This window comes from Erythrolamprus reginae, chromosome 5 (assembly GCF_031021105.1).
Source record: "Erythrolamprus reginae isolate rEryReg1 chromosome 5, rEryReg1.hap1, whole genome shotgun sequence".
Taxonomy (NCBI): Eukaryota; Metazoa; Chordata; class Lepidosauria; order Squamata; family Dipsadidae; genus Erythrolamprus; species Erythrolamprus reginae.
Genome location: NC_091954.1, coordinates 82478856 through 82502057, shown reverse-complemented (window position 1 = coordinate 82502057; position 23202 = coordinate 82478856). Strand labels below are relative to the sequence as shown.

Below are 23202 nucleotides of genomic sequence, written 5' to 3'. Positions count from 1 at the left end.
ACTTCCGCATCGCTACTTCGCGAAAACCCGCTCGTTGCGGGGGCTCCTGGAACGGAACCCTCGCAACGAGCGGGGGATCACTGTAGACCTTTTTTTAATCAGGAGAGGGAAAAAAATCTCCACTTTGTGCTCTGTCATGTTTGCCTTTCAACTGTTTCATTTTGATACAATAAAAGTATCCCTTTCAGAGACCGATTGCCATAGGATTTCTGTTTCTATAAATTCGTCCAGAAAGTATACATTGTCAACATTTCATCTTTCCCTTCTCCTATCCCCACCCTCACCCCATATATATATCTATATATCTATAGGAAGTATTTCTTCTTTGTGGTGGGATCCTGTTCAGCGATTACTCTTCTCTGGAGCATCTGATAACAGCATAATCATGTGGGATATTGGTGGAAGAAGAGGTCGAACCCTGCTTCTTCAAGGTCATCAGTATGTAGCAATTTTCTTTCCTAACTTGTGTTAATTCTGATTAGCCTTTGGTGTTACTAATAATAATAATAATAATAATAATAATAATAATAATAATAATAATAATAATTTATTAGATTTGTATGCCGCCCCTCTCTGAAGACTCGGGGCGGCTCACAACAATAATAAAAAACAATATTACAATGGAACAAATCTAATATTAAAAAGAAAAAAAACATAAAACCCCATCATTTAAAACCATACAACACACACATACCAAACATAAAATATAAAAGCCTGGGGGAGGTGTCTCAGTTCCCCCATGCCTGGCGATATAGGTGGGTCTTGAGTAATTTGCGAAAGACAAGGAGGGTGGGGGAAGTTGATTCCAGTTGATTCCAGAGGGCCGGGGCCACCACAGAGAAGGCTCTTCCCCTGGGGCCCGCCAAATAACATTATGTAGGGAAGAAGGATTTTATTTGGTTCTCTTTTCTGTCGGCCATAAATCAACTAAGAATTTTTTATAATGCTGTTTCTAAATGTGTTATTTCAGTATGCTGTTGAGATAATCTTTAAAAGCATATCAAGTTTGAGGTAAAGATTTGAAATCTGATGCTTTAGATCTTTCTGTTTGTTTCTTAGTTTTACTTGGTTGTGTCTTATACCTTTTGCAGACACCTAGCCTATTGATAGAAAAGCATGAGACATATGCAAATAAATTGCAGTGATGCAGAAGAATATATTTCTGCAATTAAGGCATTTGCTGGTAGACTTTTTATTATTTATTAATTCCCCAAGTCCCAATAAAAGCTCTTCCTTCATTAAAGTCTTCTGTCATTAAGGAACAGTGCAGTGCTAATGACCATCCTCATGCTCCCCCAAAAGACTAAATTTTGGAATTCTGTATGTGTAAAACTCTTCCTTTACAAATCACATTACCACCATACATTATATTCTTCATTTTTGCAAACATTTAAGATATGCAGCCACTTAATATTTTTACTCATTTATAAATAAACAGTGTCTCCTCTAAACAGCAGGAAAAAGAATGATTCTCTTTTGTTGAGGAAGGCAAAAAGATTAAAAGATCAAAATACTTTATCAAAAATTGCAGAATTTGAGCCAATATCTTCTTTACTGGATCGGTAAAATAATTTAGCAGCTGAAATATGCATCAAGAGTTATAAAAATGTATTCCTCAAAATCTATTCTGTCCTTCAGTACCTGGTTATAATTAACCTTGAAATATGTAGGAAAGATGACAGCAATACCTTTTTTAACCTGGCTTTTTCAAAGTATGCTAGACCAGTGTTTCCCAACCTTGGCAACCTGAAGATATTTGGACTTCAACTCCGCGAATGCTGGCTGGGGAATTCTGGGAGTTGAAGTCCAGATATCTTCAAGTTGCCAAGGTTGGCAAACACTGTGCTAGACTAGAGCTTCCATAACTATCGTCCATTTCGACTGGAGATCCTGGAATTTACAGTCTGCTATTTTTTGGTAGCAATGTTTGGAAAAATTGTACATGTAAAATTACAATCTATGCAATATAAAACTGACATTCAGGTATTTTATGCAAATTAATACATTTTTTTTAAAAAAAAATCCAGGTATGCAATTTGATATTTGAAAACGTTCTTAGCAAACATCCCCCCAAAATCCCCCCACAAGATTTGAATGGTTTCAAGTCAAATATGCAAAACAGGAACGTTACATAACTTATCTAGTTCACTGTTTTTTTCTTTACAGTGACAAAGTGCAAGGCCTCTCTTACCTCCAGCTCACGCGACAGCTGGTTTCTTGTTCAGCAGATGGAGGGATCACAGTCTGGAATATGGATATTAGTAGGGAAGAGGTAGGAACAAAACTAAAAGTTTGTTTATATCAAAAGGATAGATGAAACACTAATATCCCCTAAGTATAACATTCCTATATTCTGTTAACTCACAGCTAGTTAGTCAAATTTAACAATTAACCAGGAAAGGCATGCTGTGGTGATAGCATGGTAGATAAATCCACAGTAACTGAATTTAAACATGCCTGGGATAAACATATATCCATCCTAAGATAAAATACAGAAAATAGTATAAGGGCAGACTAGATGGACCATGAGGTCTTTTTCTGCCGTCAGACTTCTATGTTTCTATGTTTCTATGTTTCTATTTTGGAAAATAAAGTGAGAATGGGGAAATTGACTCAAGTATGCTCTTCTTTGGGGAAGCAAATTTTATAAAGCACTCTGACTTCCAAGGACACTGCCATAATTGCCTTTATCTGAACTGTAGGCATTATCTATTTCTAATTGTATCTAAATAAAAAAGTAATCTTGAATTCCACTTACATTTTTAAAGCCAGAGAGTTCTTTTTTATTTTTTCAGAATGACATATTTAAGTGTTTCTGTTAACTGTTTTTTACAGGCCCCACAATGGTTGGAAAGTGATTCCTGTCAGAAATGTGAACAGCCATTTTTCTGGAATATAAAACAGATGTGGGACACAAAGACTCTGGGTCTGAGGCAGGTAAGAGGCCCGCAGTGTTTCATTTATAACTATATAAAAGCTAAAGAAGTTAGGATAATTAGGTTGTATCTTATTGAAATAGTTCTTGCTCCCATGCATACTTCCTAGATTCGCCCACTGGATTCCGATCGGTTTCCGGTCACAATTCAAAGTGTCGGTGATGACCTTTAAAGCCCTTCATGGCATTGGACCAGAATACCTCTGGAACCGCCTTCCACCACACGAATCCCAGTGGCCGATAAGGTCCCACAGAGTTGGCCTTCTCCGGGTCCCGTCGACCAAACAATGTCGTTTGGCGGGCCCCAGGGGAAGAGCTTTCTCTGTGGCGGCCCCGGCCCTCTGGAATCAACCCCCCCGGAGATTAGAACGGCCCCCACCCTCCTTGTCTTTCGCAAATTACTCAAGACTCACCTATATCGCCAGGCATGGGGGAATGAAGACATCTCCCTCAGGCTTTCTTATATTTTATGTTTGGTATGTATGTGTTGTATGGCTTTTAAATTGTTGGGGTTTTTTAATATAATTTTATTATTAGATTTGTTCCATTATTATACTGTTTTTATTATTATTGTGAGCTGCCCCGAGTCTTCGGAGAGGGGCGACATACAAATCTAATAAATTGAATTGAATTGAATTCCTTCTCATCTTTCATGGCCTTTCAGAGCAACATAGTTCTACTGGATTTTAAGTTAACCTTTCTCCAGCCTAGAATCCACTAGATATATCAGAATTAGGGCTTCATCATGCTAGTGGAAGCACTAAAAATGGCACTCCTGAATGGAATAAATTAGGTAATTTCTTTATGCATCTGAGCACAAATTAGTGGTTTGTATTAGATTTGTCTAGATTATGTACAGGTTATGTACAAATCTATAATCTCTGGGACCGCCTTCTGCAGCACGAATCCCAGCGACCAGTTAGGTCCCACAGAGTTGGCCTTCTCCGGGTCCCGTCGACTAAACAATGTCGTTTGGTGAGACCCAGGGAAAGAGCCTTCTCTGTGGTGGCCCCGGCCCTCTGGAACCAACTCCCCCCAGAGATTAGAATTGCCCCCCCCTCCTCACCTTTCGTATGCTCCTTAAAACCCACCTCTGCCGTCAGGCATGGGGGAACTGAGATATTCTTTCCCCCTAGGCCTCTACTATTTATGCATGGTATGTTTGTACGTATGTTTGTTTTATAAATAAGGGTTTTTTAGTTGTTTTAGTATTGGATTGTTACATGCTGTTTTTATCACTGTTGTTAGCCGCCCCGAGTCCACGGAGAGGGGCGGCATACAAATCCAATGAATGAATGAATGAATGAACAAATGAATGAATGAATGAATGAATTAATTAATTAATTAATAGTTAATTATGATTTTGCTTATTATCTGAGATAGATTTAGGCTGCTGTCTTTAGATTAACCAGGATAGACCTACAGAGATAGTAGGCTTCTTTGATGAAAGTTCCCTCCTGCCCAGTTGAACTCGTTTGACTGAAAATATGATAATTGTATGGCTTCCTTCTTAATATTTGCCTTAATTTGGAATATATTTCTAATTGCTTCTCATTTTCATTTCCATTATCCAGCATCACTGTAGGAAATGTGGTCAAGCAGTATGTGGCAAATGCAGCACGAAACGCTCCAGCTATCCCATAATGGGCTTTGAATTTCAAGTCCGGGTTTGTGACTCTTGTTTTGAGTCTATCAAAGATGAAGAGTGAGTACTATAGCTTAGAAGACTGTGACTTACTTAGTTTTAAGTCTGAGATTTGAGGCCAAAATAGTACATATGTTAGATAAGAACTATAGATATCCTTTCTTTCATGTTCTGTCGGGCTCTCTGGTAGAATCCTCCCAAAAATTCACAGGTACAAATTTCAGACACACACAAGTTTGAAAATTCAAAACAATGTTCTTTATAATGAAAATTCACTTAAACTAAGTCCTCCTTTGGTATAGTAAAGAGCACTTGTCTCCAAACAAACTGATAATTTGTACAAGTCCCTTATCAGTTCTGAGATACTTAGCTTGCAGCTGTGAGGCAATTCACAGTCCTTCTTCTTTCACAAAGTGAAACACACTTTGCTCTGGTTTAGTTTCAAAGCGAGGAAAAATCAGCACACAAAAGGTCAAAGTCAGTAAAGCAGTCACGAAACACAAGGATCAGATAATCCTCCACAATGGCCAAACCCACAGGCTGCTATTTATAGCAGCCTCACTGATTACCACAGCCCCACCCAACCACAGGTGGCCTCATTTTCTTTGATAATAATCTCTCAGTTGTTGCTGCCTATGCATGGCTCTCCGTGTGGCTGTATCATTAACTCTTGTTCTGAATCCAAGGAGGAGCTAGATAATTGATCTCCTTCTGAGCTGTCTGCCACACTCTCCTCCTCCCTGTCACTCATGTCTTCTTGGTCAGAGGAGCCTTCATCAGCAGATTCCACCGGGGCGGGGGGGGGGGGAAACAGGCCTGCAGCATGTGGATGTCTCCCCCACATCCACAGTCCTTGGGGCAGGAGCTGGGCCAGAGCTAACCACAACATTTCATAAGATTTTTTAAATTCATTTTCTTTAAAGTTAATGTATGTAGGAAATAAAATAGGCACAGTTGCACAGTTACGTTTTACTATCTGCTAGTTTATTTATGGTAATATATTCAATACTATTATAATACAACAAATACACAAATAAATTTTCTTCATTTCTTTCCAAGAACTAATATTTATTTTTAAATATAGTTCTAGAAAAATAACCATATGCCAAATATGCCATAGGAAGAGTCATCTCCATTCACAATGATTTCTCGTCCAAAGCTGTTTGGAATACTAAAAGCCAGGTTTTAATTGCTTTCTAGACACTTAATAGGGAGAAAACCAGTTCTAACGAGATGGATAGAGTGCTTTCCCCAAGAATGAAAGACATAATTGAGAAGTCTTGTTCCCACAGTCTCCATAAATGAAAGTCCTTTAGGTTATATAACCCATTCTCCCAGTTCTTACTGAACAGGCAGAAACCACTACGAATAGGTGATCTGAGGTTATAGAAGTCCTAAACCCAGATTGTTATTATAAATAACAATCAGCAGCTCAAACTGCTTTCAGTTCATTAATCAATTCAAATGCTGTAGAAAAACGAAGAAGTGGCTTTTTTCCCCCTAAAAAAAGGGAGCTGATCCAATCAGATCTTAGTTTCTAGGGACGGATCCAAAATTTGACAATATATCAACCCTAATGCAGGGATTGTTAGAAACAAAGTTTGTATTTTTAAAAATTATTTATGTCATTTGTGTTTAGCAAAAGTGAAGGATGAGAAATTTATCAAATTCATATCATAAAATGACAATTTCCACTTCACTGAGTTACAAATGTTCACTCTTTATCATTATTTTGAAATTATAACATATTTACATATTTTTCAGAATTCCATTAATTGCAAGTTTGTTCTTTCCATTTTTATAATTGTGTTTACCATTTAAATAGCTGTTTTGCACTAGTCAGTCAAAGAAATTAAAGGCTGTTTTCTTGTAATTCTTCCATTATTTTTAGTGTCACATACATTGCACTTTTTTTCACACTGAGTCTTTTATACTCCAGCCTGAATCAAAATTTCAGCTTTCATTGTTTCGGTCTTGCTTTTTATCCTTTCCTGCATTGACGCATTTGTATTGATGTTTTTTAAAAAAAATCATTCTTCTATATCAGGACAGAGATATTTTTCACATTGTGTTTTTATAAATTATCTGTTAAAACCCCTTACAAGCTTCTGTTCCTTTTCTGGAAACCTTGTAATCTAGGAGAAAAGTAGCAAAGAGAAAAAAATAGATGACAGAGCAGAAAGGCAGAAATAATCAAACTTCAGGGCATCATTGCAATTGCAGGAGCACACATTATAAATATTAGTTCCCAGATTATCATTTGTTAAATAAAGAGATGATGAATCAAGAATCTTGAAGTGTTCATTCATCAGTCAAGATGTATGTGCTGTATACTTTGCCTTGACCCATCCTAGGTATCGGTTCCAAGTCATTGAACCCTTTAATGATTTCTCATACTCCTACTTTATATTCTAGATATGACTTGCCATTCTTTCAAGGCTAGCGGCTATGCGCCTTGCTTTCTGCCTATTAATTTTCAACTTAGTGATTTGTGTCTAGATTTTGATCTAGGTTTAATTAATCACTATGCAAAATTATGATTTGTTTTTAACTTGTTTTATATTAGTTTTGACTCTGGCAACTGTTTGGACATATTCATGCAGTTTTTGTAGCAATATTTGAGTAATAGTTTCCATTTGGCTTATTTTCTCTCTCTTTTTCCCCCTTCTATACAATTGTGTCCCATTCAGAGAGGCTGCTTGGACAGATCCCTGCAGTTCTCTTGGCAATGTTTTTCAGAAATGGTTTGTCATTACCTAGCACTTAAAGAAAGTGACGGGTTTGCTGTCATCTGTCTGGCTTCATGTTAGTTTTAACCAAAGAGTGCCATAGGTTCACCATTACAGATCTAGGAGAAAACGTACGTTGCCACTAAAATTCAATCCTGACTTGATGGTGTACAATCAGTCAATTGATGAAAGCCAAGTCCTTAGGTCTTCTTTCTTCTGGTATACCATAATCAATCTGTGGGACAGATGTTTCTTCTATTTTTCATGTCTAATGTTTCGGTTTCACTGCTGCATTCTGTTTCTTCAGCCGCCAAACTTCTTTTGTTCTATGTAGTAGTTGAACCTTAATTTCCCAAGCGAAATTGAGAATCTCTGTGCAGACTTTCTTAAGCACCAGTTTGAATTCCTGATTGAGCGATACTGGTTCTATTTCTTTTTTAAAAACTTTTTTGCCGTGTTCATGTTTGCAGTTTGTGATAGCCCAGTTATCTATGATAACATAAATCTTTCTTCATCCCATGTTGTCTCATTGTCAGCCTATAAGTAAATAGCCTTAAGATGTCATTAAGTGGTCTGGTTTCCCTGTTGAGCCAATACTCTAAGTTTACTCCCTCTTGAGCCAGTTCTCTGTAGTTTCAAGGCAAAGTCTGTAGTGCTTTGTTACACATGATCTTGGAGGTAAGGTCATCGGACCTGTTATGAGTATCAGGGGAAGTATGTGACCATTGAACATATATACCCATTTCCCACTAATCAGCTTTCAGGCAAATATTTGTCTTCCATTGTTGGCTTTACCATTTGCATTTTATTTCCTGAGTTCCTTCATACCTGTTTTTGTCATAGTTTATCTCCAAAAAAAGGAACGTTTTGCCACTTCCTAAATAATCTGATTTTTATTTTTACCTGTGATTGTAGATATCCTTGTTTTTCCTAATCACACTGTTCAGAAAATAAATAGGTTGTTTTTAATAGTAATTTTATTTTTAAAAATATATAATTGAAAATATAAAACCAATATAAACTAAGAATAAAAAATATAAAGTGCAGAAAATTGAAAAGAAAAAAATATGGTAAATAAAAATAAAAGAAAAAGAAATGACTCCCTCCTTTATCATAGCAAGTGTCAACAATTTTAGTAACTCACCACTTTCTTATAAACTACAGCAAGTGATCTTTTTCCATTCTTCCCAGAAAATAATGAGGTTTGTTGAATTACTATTATTTTGTAGCAACTCATGGATAAGAAACAAAATAACTCAAATATAGAAACAGTATAGTAGTAGGGATGTATTCCTTAAATTAAAGGTTAAAATCAGTGCTAAGAGGAAAGCATATTAACTAACAAATTTTTCTAGCAAGAGTGTGACTTCTGTATGGAAAACAGTATGCTTTCTTGTCATAACATTATTAATTTGTGAGAACTTTAATATCTGTCCAATTTAAGTGAAGAACATGCCTGCTTTAATTCTTCGATCATTTGCTGGATTAACTGTTCTCCCGTAAAACAATACTGAATGCTATTTATTTTCTAAAGCAGCAGGTCAGAAGCATCCATTCCTGAAACAGAAAAATTAGTGTGAATTAGATCGATCTTCTATATTTGCATTATAACTTCGAAATGACATTTTAAATTAATTCCTGCCTCTCTTTGTGTGCATTTGTTTATGTATGTGTGTGCACAATATTGCAAACATGTTAGAATCTTCAGCAAATATAAATGGCCTGGCATGTAGGTTTGTTGGTATCTTAATGTTGGGATTTGAGTGTTATTTTTCTAAATCCTTTATTACATGCTTTCACAGTTCAGACTCAATATGATCTTTAGTTAACTGCCTGTTTCATCAAATATAATTATGACGGACCTAGGCAGTTTCTAAATTTGATATATAAATAAATAAAGTAATTCGAGTCTACGGAAAAGGGCGGCATACAAATCTAATAAATAAACAAACAAACAAACAAACAAATAAATAAATAATAAAAAATTCAAATTATTAAATTGGTCTTGAACCATGATATACTTGCTTTTAAGAAGCCTTACTCTGCATAAGTGCTTTCGTACTGCTATCTTTTGTCTCTGAATTAAATAGATCAGAAAAATTGCAGTTATTTAAATCACTTTTTTCTTTCTTCCAGTCACACTTCTTTGGCAACTTTTCATGAAGGAAAACACAACATATGTCATATGTCCATGGATATTTCAAGAGGACTTATGGTGACATGTGGAACTGATCGTGTAGTAAAGGTAAGCTTTTCTTTTGTTAATTACATAAACTATACATTTCATCTAGCTGTGCATTACGAGCCAAGGTGGCGCAGTGCAGTACTGCAGGCCACTAAAGCCGACTGCTAGATCTGCAGGTCAGCGGTTCAAATCTCATCGCCGGCTCAAGGTTGACTCAGGCTTCCATTCCATTGCTGTGGGTAAAATGAGAATCCAGATAAGGATTCCACAACCTGAGCACCTTAACGACAAGTGACAGAAAAATAACCACGATGCAGCTAAGTCCCTAATGAAAGCAATGCCTTCAAAAGTGGCTACGAGCAATCCAGCCGTTTGTGGGGTCACCCACGAAAGCGAATCCTAGAAAGTAGAACCTGGACACATTCTCTCTCAGGGTGGAGTGACATGGAGTAGAGCCAAGCGCTCCTTTTTATTTGGGAACATAAGGAAATGGGGTATAATTACATATACATGTCAAAATGATACATCAACCATACAACTTCAAAACGTATCTTTGAGTTCTTCCTTTCCCATAGATATCAAGAAACAATCTTCTTGGAACTTCCTAAAAGCAGATGTTTATTCACACCTAATTTCTCTGAAGGCTCCTTCTTTTATCTGGCTAATCTTTCTTAATTGCCCTGCTGTTTGTGTGCTCCAAGCAATGAAAATTTCCCCCCTTTGATCCTATAATGTCCTGTCCAGAGTGGTGAAAACTTTGTTTATTCGAGCCCCGTTTGTTTCCCTGTAGTGATCGCCAGGAATGCAGATTAGGCGAGTTTATTGCCCTTCCTTGTCCTGGGTTTTATAGAAATAGACTATTTTTAATGCTAGAAATCCAGATTTAATACAATCCTATTCTAACATAATTTGCTATACACACAGCAATAGTAAAATAAACTCTGAAGTGTATTTTGATTCTGTGATTTTAAGAATGTATTACTAAAAATCCTCAAAATCAACTTTATTAAAAATAAAAAATAAATGATTTCTGTTCAACTTAAGGTAATCACATCAAAAGCAATTAATGTTATAAGAAATAAAAATGCTAAAGTCTATAGAGTCAAAAGGATTTACACAGCAACAATATGAGCAGATATCAAGGAAGTGGGCAAATAATTTGAGGAACACCATAGTACAGTGATCCCCCGGTTATTGCGTCCCCGACCATTGCGAACGGGCTACATCGCGATTTTTCAACCCGGAAGTAAAAACACCATCTGCGCATGTGCGCCCTTTTTTCCTATGGCCACACATGCGTAGATGGTGGTCCCCGCCGGGCAGATCAGCTGCTGGGCGGCTTCCCTGGGTCTTTCCCCTCTTGCTGGCGGGAGGGCGAGAAGCCCCCCCCCCAGCACCCGCTCGCCCTCCGTTCGCCCGCCCTTCGCCCGGCCACCCGCCATTTGCTCGCTGCTCGCCCGGCCACCCGGGTTCGTTTGGCTTCGGGACTCAGTTGGGAAGTGGCACGGGTGTTTTAAAAGGTCTCCGCCGGCATGGGGGGCTTCTTAGCACCCCCCCAAATCCGGGTTGGGGGTTCGGGGGGGTGGTAGGAAGCCCCCCATGCCGGCGGAGACCTTTTAAAACACCCGTGCCGCTTCCCAGCTGAGTCCTCAAGCCAAGCGCAGAAGTTAGCCTTGAATCCCTTTGAATCCCGCCGCTTCTGCTGGATACGGGCGATGGGCGGGGCGAGCTGCCACAGCCCCTGGCTTCCGCGCCGCTCGTCCCACCCACCGCCCATATCCAGCAGAAGCTGCTGGATTCAAAGTGCTGGGGTGGGGGGCTGTCGGGACACCCCCCACCCCAGCACTTTGAATCCCGCCGCTTCTGCTGGATACGGGCGATGGGGGGGCGAGCTGCCACAGCCCCTGGCTTCCGCGCCGCTCGTCCCACCCACCGCCCGTATCCAGCAGAAGCTGCTGGATTCAAAGTGCTGGGGTGGGGGGCTGTCGGGACAAGCTGCGCACAAAGGCCGAGGCGAGGCTGAGCAGGAGGAGAAGCCAACCAGCGAGGCGGTGGGCTGGGAGCCGCAGGTGAAAGGAGCTCGGGCATCGGAGCGCGGCGCCAGGCATTGTTCTCCGGACCCCGCCCGCTCAGCCCCGCGGCGGCCCTTTCCCTCTCCAGGCTGCGGGCGGGGTCTGGAGAACAATGCCCGAGCTCCTTTCGCCTGCGGCTCCCAGCCCACCGCCTGTCTCCTGCTGCCCGGTTTAGCCAGGACACGAGCGGCGAAATGACTTGGAGGAATGTGAAGCTGAAACCGGCCGGTTTCAGCTTCACATTCCTCCAAGTCATTTCGCCGCTCGTGTCCTGGCTAAACCGGGCAGCAGGAGACAGGCTTTGAGTTTTGGCTGCGGGGGGAGAAGTAGGACTTTCCTAACTCCCTCGCCCCGCAGCCAAAACTCAAAGCCTGTCTCCTGCTGCCTGGTTTAGCCAGGACACGAGCGGCGAAGTGACTTGGAGGAATGGGAAGTCCAAATCGGCCGGTTTCAGCTTCACATTCCTCCAAGTCATTTCGCACCCCGCGTTTTAAAACAGCCGCGCCGCCCCCAATCTTCGGCTCCTCGCTAGCGCTGCGGAAGTTAAAAACATCATCTGCACATGCGCAGATGGTGTTTTTACTTCCGCAGCGCTACTTCGCGAAAACCCGCTCATTGCGGGGGGTCCTGGAACGGAACCCTCGCAACGAGCGGGGGATCACTGTACTGTTTGATCAAGTTGCACAAATAAACTAAACATTCATTGAGAAAACTGAAATCAGAACCATTACTTATTGTTTTTAAAAAACATGGAAGAAAGAGAATAAAACAAAAGCCTTAAATATTAACTAAATGTAACAACCTATGAATTTTATTGCTCACATATACTCTTTAAACAGTGCAGTAAAACATGGACTTTTGACTTTTTTTGTAGTGGGTGAATATGGCTATTACATGTTTGTAATAATATAAACGGCCTACCTGCACTTGGTAAATAATATTACATTTCTAATAATTAAAAGTCTTTCTGCCAAGCTTTTATAAATTTGGGAGAAAGTAGAGAAAGGTTCATTTGAACATATCTTGTTGGTAATTGGGAAATGGACTGTATTTATCAGGCAGCATGGTGAAGCTGATGAGCATTAGTGATTATCCTGTTTGCTATCACCATCAATTTTATGGCATTGGGGAATGTCAGGATTATAAATGGCTGGATTGTTCTATTTTCTTCTTATTCAGTCTATCTTCGTTCCCTATTTAGGTATTTTATGAACATTGGGAGAAAACAGCTGTTTTAAGACATAGCATATACTTTTTGTAGCTTATGAAATGCTATATTTTCTACACAACCTGAGGTTGAGATTTGAATTTATGTTCGACAATCAGAGTTAATACATTGCCTTACAAATGAAGGAAAATATATGTATTCCCAGGATAATGTTGCAGGATCCAGTCTAAGTTGGTCACCGGAATCAGAGGATTAGTCTTCTGACGACATATATTTTTGTAGTTGTGCTAGAGCTCACATATTCCAGGACCGCCTTCTGCCGCACGAATCCCAGCGACCGGTTAGGTCCCACAGAGTTGGCCTTCTCTGGGTCCCGTCGACTAAGCAATGTCGTTTGGTGGGACCCAGGAGAAGAGCCTTCTCTGTGGCGGCCCTGACCCTCTGGAACCAGCTCCCCCCAGATATCAGAGTTGCCCCCACCCTCCTTGCCTTTCGCAAGCTCCTTAAAACCCACCTCTGTCGTCAGGCATGGGGGAATTGAAATTTCACTTCTCCCTAGGCTTATAGAATTTATACATGGTATGCTTGTATGTATGAGTAGTTTTTTAAATTGGGTTTTTTAAAGATTATTTTTAATAGATTTGTTTATATTGTCTTTTTATTGTTATTAGCCGCCCCGAGTCTTCGGAGAGGGGCGGCATACAAATCCAATCCAATCAATCAATCAATCAATCAATCAATCAATAAATAAATAAATAAATATTCTAATATAATGAGCTGAGGTGGTACAGTGGGTAGTATTGTAGTACTGCAGGCCAATAAAGCTGACAGCTAGATCTGCAGATCAGTGGTTCAAATCTCATCACTGGCTCAAGGTTGACTCAGCCTTCCATCCTTCCGAGGTGAGTAAAATGAGGACCCGGATTGTGAGAGCAATAGGCTGGCTATGTTAAAAAGTGCTATTGCTAACATCTTGTAAGCTGCCCTGAGTCTAAGGAGAACGGCGGCATTAAAAAAAATAAATAAATAAATATTCTGGTGAGAGAGAAATTCTCTGAGGATAAGCTCCAGCAAGAGTTTAAAAGCTCTGAAAATTAACCTTCTGATCCCGATAACCAACCCAGACTGGATTCTGCAACAGAGTTCTTTTTCTTTATTAATCAAAGTTTAGCTATACAGTGTTCCCTTGATTTTCGCGGGGGATGAGTTCCGAGACCGCCTGCGAAAGTCGAATTTCCGCGAAGTAGAAATGTGGAAGTAAATACACTATTTTTGTCTATGAACAGTATCACAAGCCTTCCCTTAAGTCTTTAAACCCCTAAAGTGCAATTTCCCATTCCCTTAGCAACCATTTAGATTATTACTCACCATGTTTATTTATTAAAGTTTATTAAAAAAATATTTATTAAAGGCAGATGAAAGTTTGGCGATGACATATGATGTCATCAGGCGGTAAAAATCATGGTATAGGGAAAAAACCCGTGAAGTATTTTTTAATTAATATTTTTGAAAAACCGTGGTATAGACTTTTCACGAAGTTCGAACCCGCGAAAATCGAGGGAACACTGTATACTTTGCATATTGCTTATTTGCTGAGATATTCTACAGTGATCCCTCGATTTTCGCGGGGGTTACGTTCCAAGACCTCCCGCGAAAATCGATTTTCCGCGATATAACGGCGCGGAAGTAAAAACACCATTTTTGGCTGCCCCCGCCCCCCCAGCGCCTCTGGCGCCCTTGCTGCTACCGCCCGCCCGATCCACCCCGTTCCCCGTAGGCACCCGCCCGCCGTTCGCCCGCCCGCTGCCCACTCCCTTCTGTCCAACGGGGCCCAAAACCACGCATTCTTTTCTTGTTAGGCTTCCACACACACCCGAGACTCAAAAGTTAAGCTTAGAAATTTAGCCGCTCAAATCGAACGATTCGCTCCGTTTGTGGAAACCATCGGGAATGCTGCAGCTTTGGCCGCGCCCAGGGAGAAGAATCCGGGCGGAGAAGCGCCGCTGTTGCACGGAGTCTTCGGAAGGGAGGCCACGGGCGCAATTTCTCCTCATGGCTGCGCTTCTCTCCAGCATTTCTACCCCTCCGCCGTTCCTGACGGCCAGAGTATGGCGACACAGGAGGCTGCCCCGACGGAGCGGCGCTGCGGGTTTCCCTCCACGACGCTGCTGCTGCTCCTCTACCTGAGCTACCTGTTGCTGGGCAGCGCCGCATTCTGGGCGCTCGAGTCGCCCCTGGAACGCGACGTGACGGAGCGGCTCCTGAAGGAGAAATGGGAGCTCCTGGTGAACTTTCCAGTGGGAGATGGACGAAGGGGAGCAGAGGCGGGCGAGGACAGCTGCCCGCTCCAGCGGAGAAGAGGCGTGAGCTTGAGGGGCGAGCCAAGGGGGAGACGCTGGGGGAAGGGAAGCCTTAGGGCAGCGGGACACGGGACTGCCTCCCGCCGCCTCTTCTCCTTCCCACCCCCTTCTCGCTTTGTGTGTGTGTGTGTGTGTGTGCGCGCGGGGAAAAGTTGCTTAGCCGCTCCAGAGCCTGGAATGGGAGGCTCTGGAGCGGCTAAGCAACTTTTCCCCGCACGCACACACACACGCACACAAAGCGAGAAGGGGGCGGGAAGGAGAAGAGGCGGCGGGAGGCAGTCCCGTGTCCCGCTGCCCTAAGGCTTCCCTTCCCCCAGCATCTCCCCCTTGGCTCGCCCCTCAAGCTCACGTCTCTTCTCCGCTGGAGCGGGCAGCTGTCCTCGCCCGCCTCTGCTCCCCTTCGTCCAGCTCCCACTCACCCGCCGAGCCCAGGAGCAGCCACATTGCCGCCAGCGCAACAGCCGCTCTGCAAAACTTTGGGGGGGGAGGGTCAGGGGGAGGCTCCCTTCCAGCCAGCCGGACCCTCACGCCCAGCCTGCCGCCTGCCTTTCTCCTTCGCTCCCTCGCGCCAAACCGAATGGCCACTGCGCCGCCCTCGCGACGTCCCGGAGCCCAGGCTGCTCCCGCCTTGCCCGAAGGTAGGAGTGGTCGCGACGGCTCACGCCTTCTCCTTGGAGCCCCTTGGCACTTTATATACTGCAAAAGAGGGCGGTCAAAATAACCGTGGTATAGAAAAAAACCCGTGGAGTATTTTTTAATTAATATTTTTTTAAAAACCGTGGTATAGCGTTTTGCGAAGTTTGAAGCCGCGAAAATCGAGGGAACACTGTATTTCTTATTTTATTCTACTGAAATGGGCTATCTTTGAGTCCCTTCTAGAAGTCTACACATGACAAGGTAAAATTTAAATGTTTTGAAGTGGCAAAGTTGTCTTAACCTACACTTATATAATGTAACTATCATCATGCAAATTACATGGTGTCCCAAAAAATGTATACACATTTTAAATAATTATAAACGTGGTGTTTATAATAATTTTATTATTTCAAAAATGTAAAAATATTACAAGTATCATTTCATTGTTTTTATTTGTTTTCGAAGGTTAGTCTGGCTGTCATTATTATGTTCAGGGATTGAATCTGCAAAATAAACACAAATAGTTTAATTATTGGCTATTTACAATTATTTAAAATTAGTTAAAATGCAGTGAAAAAAACAATAAAATGATACTTGTAAATATTTTTGAAATAATAAAATTATAATAAATATCACGTTTACCATTATTTAAAATGTGTATACATTTTTGGGACACCCTGTATATAACAAACTCTTAGAAATTTAAAAAATAGTTGTTCAGAATCTGTGTTTTTTTGTATCTCATTTTTTAGATTTGGGACCTGACACCAGTAGTCGGTTGTAGCCTTGCGACTGGATATACTTCCCGTTGATCTGCATTTTTCAGAATAGTATACTGTATGCATCAAATGGATATATTCCTTCTCATATTCCTGCCACACATGCCGGCTGCTTGACTTTGAGAATATCATTTTCCTAAGATGGACATTTTTGTTTTGTGGGACAGAATCCTTGTTTAGAACTTACGAAGAATGGTGGAAGGTCCCAGGTACAGGTTGATGGCCTGTGGAATGAACAATAGGAAGATTTACATACAACAAAATAACTGGCTTCGAAGACCACTCATAGCTTGATTTACTTGTAGCATTCAGTGTGCTTTCTCTGCTGAAATGATATTGTACTGTGGCTAAGGGTTAAAATGAGTACAGTATACTATAGTGACAACAAAACTTGTTCAAAATAGCAGTAACGTATTCTTTGTAAACCTTCCCTGTAGACTAGTTTTGTCTTATGAATTTAGTCACTGTGAATAATGACTCACAGACTTTGAATATAACTTTGCCAGCAGGAGGGGGAAAAAGTCTTTCCCAGCAGCATTGCAATAGGGGTGGGAGCGTTGAAAGTGTTTTGGACTGTTTTGTTTCTCTGTTACATTTAATGTTGTTCCAGTTTTAAATTGTCTATTGAGGAGTGGGTGGGTAGATCCTTGGCAGAACACTAAAAATGATTTCGATAATGGCTGTAGCTCAATGAGGGATTGGAATCATATATTTTGTATGTAGTAAAATGGTACAGTTGAAGGTTGGTGAAATAGACAGTAAAGGTGTGCTGGACAGAAACCCCATTTGTGACGTACAGGTATCAAGTTTCTCTAAAGCCAGTTCCAAATCAGATTTTTAATTCAATTTCAGCAATAACTAGCATTGTATCAGAAAAGCTTCCATGTGGACTGCTGCAAGTAAAAATGGTAGGAATAGGTAAATTTAATAAATAGATAAATAAATAGATAAGTAAAATGATGGGAGAAAATGTGTAATTAAAATTTGTCATTACTTTTGAAAATGAAAGTACCTTGTTATAGTACAGAATTTTAAAGATAAATTTCAGGTTGCTGGTCTTTTCATGTTGAAGATTAAATGTAGCTTTATAAAATCTGGTGTAGAATCACCAACATCAATGAAGTTAAATAATTGCTAATTAAAACCAATGGGAAACATTCATTTAAAATTGTTGCACTGATAGATTGTTCAATCCACCCTCCAATTAAAACAATTATTTTGTATGCAAATAGTGTAATCAGAGACTTCTTTTAGATTATATTTAAAGTAAGTGAACAAAAAATGTTGTCCCATCTTTTTCAAGGAAAGGGGTTTTAAGGTTAACCATTAAGCTATATTATCATGTTAAAATGTAAGCCTCAAAGAATCCACTTAAAAATAATCTTCCTTAGGGCAATAACCTGAGGGTTTACTGTTGGAAAATCATATAAACTGGGTATAATCAATGCAATTGTTATTGAATTATTGCTCCTAAACCTCTTATTTGATACTACTACTTCTTTTTTGATGAAGGAACAGAGATAAAAAAGAAAGGAAGAATCAAACATTTCAGCAATATCACTATACAAATAAAGTAAATCATTAAAAATAGTTTTGTTAGAATGACTACACTATTCTACTTACCTGCCTTATTATACTGTATAAAGAGGATAACTTTTTTGAATTAAACCAGAATTACACCTCAGTGTCCTACTTACAATGAAATGTACATCTGGGTTAAGAAAAGCATATCCTTACACAAAAGCATTTATAATTTTCCTTCCAACCCTCTTAATATCCTCTTAAATTTGGGATAACCTGTTGTCACCAGAGAACAATATTCTCAGGTCTCAATATTTCTACATATGGCCACCTGCTGTTTTCACTTATTGGACAAATTGCACAAAAATACATTGAAAGATTTGGCAGTTCCACTCAAAATTATTCAAATTTGTTCCAGGACTGAATAATATTTTGTGGTTGGGGGTAGATAACAATATTAAAGTGGAAGTACAAATAAGATACACAAAGACATGTTGGCAAAATGTTATATTGTTTCTATATACAATGTTGAAGTTCTTCTGATAAGTCATAAAAATAAATAAAAAACTCTTACTGCTTGCTTTGGAAATAAAATGTTTTTGTGCGTGGGGAAGAGAATAAGGATCATGTTGTACATGGTAAGAAAATTGGCCCTGTACTCAAAACAATCAGATTTGACTTATTTACTATGTTTTCCCCCTCTGAATCCTTTCTTCATAGGGGAACCAGAAGGACTACTGTATTTTTGTCTGATAACCGTATTCTCGTGAAACATTGTATTTTTCATGATCTGAGAAACTGTTATTACTGTTTGTTGTTCTCTTTTTTTTGTCTTAAAAAATGGGGGGGGGGGGGGAGTTTGACTATTGTATAATAAAAATATTTCCTGTACCTATTGCTTTTCTATTTATAACCTATGGAGACTTTTCATTGTACACTATGCGCATTAATTGTTCTAGCAAATGAGTAACAGAAAAAAAAATAACTAAAGAAATTCAGAAATTGCTTGTTTTGATTTGTACAAAAAGTCCCTCCTACACTTATTCAGCTATCCATGTAGAACAATGGTTCCCAAAGTGGGTGGTACTTCCCTCTAGGGAGCGGTTGGATGACTTAGGGAGGTGATAAGAGGCAAGGGGGCGGCAGGAGGCGCTAAGGGGCAAGGGGATAGCAGAGGAGTGCATGAGGTGGGCCCTTCGCAGGGTGCAATTCTGCTGTGTCGGCCACCAGTGCAACTGATGGAGCACTATCAGTGACTGGTCATTACCATGGGTGAGTTGCTTACTTGAAAACGGCAGTGCCACAAGTCTTTACCATTCATACTGTCATTCATCTCCAACATCTGGTTGCAAAAAAACTCAGTGATTGCTTACATAAGTCATTACACACTGTCATTATGAACAAAATTAAAGTACATGCTCTCAATGATCAAACAATCCATGGCAAGATTCTTTTTTCATTCCAAACCCATATCAGCAAACATTCCAGGTTTGAGTTCTGCTAAACTCAAAGCAACCAAACAGACTAAAAACAGCGGACTCTACAGCTATGATATTGTTTCAGGGCAGAAGCAAAGTATTTTCCACATTAGATGCAGTTCCCAACAGATCTTTTTAGATCAAAGACCAGACAAGAACAAGGGGACACAATCTGAAGTGAGTTGGGGGAAAGATCAAAAGCAACGTGAGGAAATATTATTTCACTGAAAGAGTAGTAGATCCTTGGAACAAACTTCCAGCAGACGTGGTTGGTAAATCCACAGTAACTGAATTTAAACATGCCTGGGATAAACATATATCCATCCTAAGATAAAATACAGGAAATAGTATAAGGGCAGACTAGATGGACCATGAGGTCTTTTTCTGCCGTCAGTCTTCTATGTTTCTATGTTTCTACTATCAACCGGTGGTTCGCAAGAAAATTTTTGGTGGTCTGCAGTGCACCTGGGTGGAGGTGCTGCTCCGGGATGACCAATGGACAGTCCTGTGACTACAGCTCTGGAATATGGGATTGGCCAGGCAGCTTGTGGTGCGGCTGGAAATATCTGCCTTTGAGGGAGGTATTTGCAATTTGCAACACAGCCCTCACTGGCCGGAATGAGGTCATAGTGTATGGAGGGGGATGGCAGCACAGGCAGGCCGAAGCAATGGGTGGTGGCAACTCTGGGCTCTTTCTTCCCCCTGCTGTGGCTTCCTGTCGGCTGAGCCCACCAGTGGCTGTCCCCACCCCTTGCCCTCTCTTCCCAGTCACTCCTTGCCTGGCCTGAGAAGAGAAGTGGGGGTGTCACTCCATATTATTATTTATTATTATTTATTAGATTTGTATGCCGCCCCTCTCCACAGACTCGGGGTGGCTCACCGCAGTGATTAAACAGTATACAATGGCAAATCTAATATTAAGTCTAAAATAACAATTTTACACTAAAAACCTAAAAAAACATAAAAACATACACACAAACATTCCATACATAAAACTACATAGGCAAGGGGAGATGTCTTGACGGCAGAGGTGGGTTTTAAGAAGTTTACAAAAGGCAAGGAGGGTGGGGACAGTCCTTATCTCTGGGGGGAGCTGGTTCCAGAGGGTCAGGGCCACCACAGAGAAGGCTCTTCCCCTGGGTCCTGCCAGCCGACACTCTTTAGTCGACGGGACCTGGAGAAGGCCAATTTGGTGCGACCTAACCGGCCGCTGGGATTTGTGCGGCAGAAGGCGATCTCGCAGATATTCTGGTCTGGTGCCATGAAGGGTTATATAAGTCATAACCAACACTTTGAATTGTGACCGGAAACCAATTGGCAACCAATGCAGACTGTGGAGTGTTGGTGTAACATGGGCATACCTAGAAAAGCCCATGATTGCTCTCGCAGCTGCATTCTGCACGATCTGGAGTTTCTGAACACTCTTCGAAGGTAGCCCCATGTAGAGAGCATTGCAATAGTCGAACCTCGAGGTGATGAGGGCATGAGGGACTGTGAGCAGTGACTCCTGGTCCAAATAGGGCCGCAACTGGTGCACCAGGAGAACCTGGGCAAACGCCCTCCTCGCCACAGCTGAAAGATGGTTCTCTAATGTGAGCTGTGGATCGAGGAGGACGCCCAAGTTGCGGACCCTCTCTGAGGGGGTCAATAATTCCCCCCAAAGGATGATAGATGGACAGATTGAATTGTCCTTGGGAGGCAAAACCCACAGCCGCTCCGTCTTATTCCAGAGCGGGAGCAAAACTTTTTCTCTTGCTGTACTGCAAGGACATTTCTTCCAGCCCTTGTTGGTTGTCTAGGCACCTCGGTCTCTTGGTGAGATGCTTGACTTACTGGCCCAGCCCAGGGGATGAGAAAGAAAGAGAGAAAGAATCAGAAAGAGATAATTGGAATGAGAGAGAATGAGATAGAGAATCAGAGAGAATGAAAGAGACAGAGAAAGAGAAAGAGGGGGGGAGAAAGATGAGAGAGAAAGAGATGGGAGAGTAACAGAGAGAAAGAAAGAAAGAAAGAAAGAAAGAAAGAAAGAAAGAAAGAGGGAGAGTGCCTAAAAGACTCTGTTCCATTCCCGAGAGTCCAGATTTATTTATTTATTTATTTATTTATTTATTTATTTATTTATTTATTTATTTATTTATTTATTTATTTATTTATTTATTTATTTATTTGATTTGATTTGATTTGATTTGATTTGATTTGATTTGATTTGATTTATATGCCGCCCCTCTTCGCAGACTCAGGGCGGCTAACAACAGTAATAAAACAGCATATAATAATAATGCAATACTAAAAACAGTTAAAACCCCATTATTATAAAAACCAAACATACATACACATATACCATGAATAAAATTGTAGAGGCCTAGGGGAAAGAGTATCTCAATTCCCCCATGCCTGGCGGCAGAGGTGGGTTTTAAGCAGCTTACGAAAGACAAGGAGGGTGGGGGCAATTCTAATCTCTGGGGGGAGTCGGTTCCAGAGGGCCGGGGCCACCACAGTGAAGGCTGTTCTCCTAGGTCCCACCAAGCGACATTGTTTAGTTGACGGGACCCGTAGAAGACCCACTCTGTGGGACCTAACTGGTCGCTGGGATTCGTGCAGCAGAAGGCGGTCCCTGAGGTAATCTGGTCCAGTGCCATGAAGGGCTTTATATGTCATAACCAACACTTTGAATTGTGACCGGAAACTGATCGGCAATCAATGCAGACTGCGGAGTGTTGGTGTAACATGGGCATTGCATGATGCTTCAGCAAGTGCAATGCTGGATTTGTATTAGTGTTTCATGGGATTTAAAAATATGAATTTGTGGTCCATGAGGTCCAAAAGGTTGGTGACCCCTGTTTTAGATTACTACATGGCATGTAAGGAGTAGTTGGAATTTATGGACTAAAGGACCGACCGTCAACTCTTTGATGATGAATAAACAGAAAATATTTGCCTGCCACCAAGCACCAGCTCCTTTATATTTTTCAGAATGAATTTGGGCACCAGAGTTATCACAGGAGTTCTTAAACAAAAATAAAAGTGGTGGTTAAAATTCCATGCTTTGTCTGAAAATGGGTGCAACTAACTGCAAAGTATGCAGAGAGGCGTGGGGAGATAAGCTAAGATAGCTGTGCGCATTCTGTGAAATGAAGTAATCTGACAAGCTTGTATGCTTTGTATTAAGTAGCAGCTATTTTATTTAACCTCTCAAAGTTTCAAACATGCCCACCAGCCAAAAGGTTGCTTAGTAATGCGGTGCAGTTTCAGCTATTTTTAAAATGAAAGGAATGAAGAATAAGACTTTCAAGAAGGAAATCCAGTTCAACTAGAATATCTGGATTTGTGACCAGTTTGTGGCATGGCTTTAAAAGCATAACATTCAATTTAAAGTAAAGCCTTATACTTTTAACAGGCTGAGCCAAGGCATAAGCCCAAATAAAATATAGTTGCTATTTTGCACTTATCAGATGGATTGTGCTAAGACCACACACAAACTGAACTGGTAAACCACTGATTGTTTATGTTACATAGTCATAACAGACCTTCTTGCATTTGCTAATATGTTTTTGGAATACCACTATTAACTGGACTCCCAATCGCAACAGGTTTAGGTTTAGGTTTATTGGATTTATATGCCGCCCCTCTCCGCAAACTCGGGGCGGCTCACAACAATAATAAAAAACAGTACAGTACATAATACCAAATCCAA

The 23202-nt window shown here is 40.8% G+C and overlaps 1 protein-coding gene across 1 annotated transcript in view; it reads left to right on the top strand.

Annotated features, from left to right (window-relative positions):
• Window positions 1–18921, top strand: part of WDFY1 (WD repeat and FYVE domain containing 1) — a 36389-nt gene extending 17468 nt beyond the window's left edge. Inside the window, exons 7-12 of the mRNA XM_070753292.1 lie at window positions 312–438; window positions 2167–2272; window positions 2836–2937; window positions 4510–4640; window positions 9446–9554; window positions 16483–18921. Coding sequence (XP_070609393.1) covers window positions 312–438; window positions 2167–2272; window positions 2836–2937; window positions 4510–4640; window positions 9446–9554; window positions 16483–16542 — 635 coding nt within the window. The 3' untranslated portion in view covers window positions 16543–18921. The remainder of the gene's footprint in view (window positions 1–311; window positions 439–2166; window positions 2273–2835; window positions 2938–4509; window positions 4641–9445; window positions 9555–16482) is intronic.
• Window positions 18922–23202: the final 4281 nt, after the last annotated feature.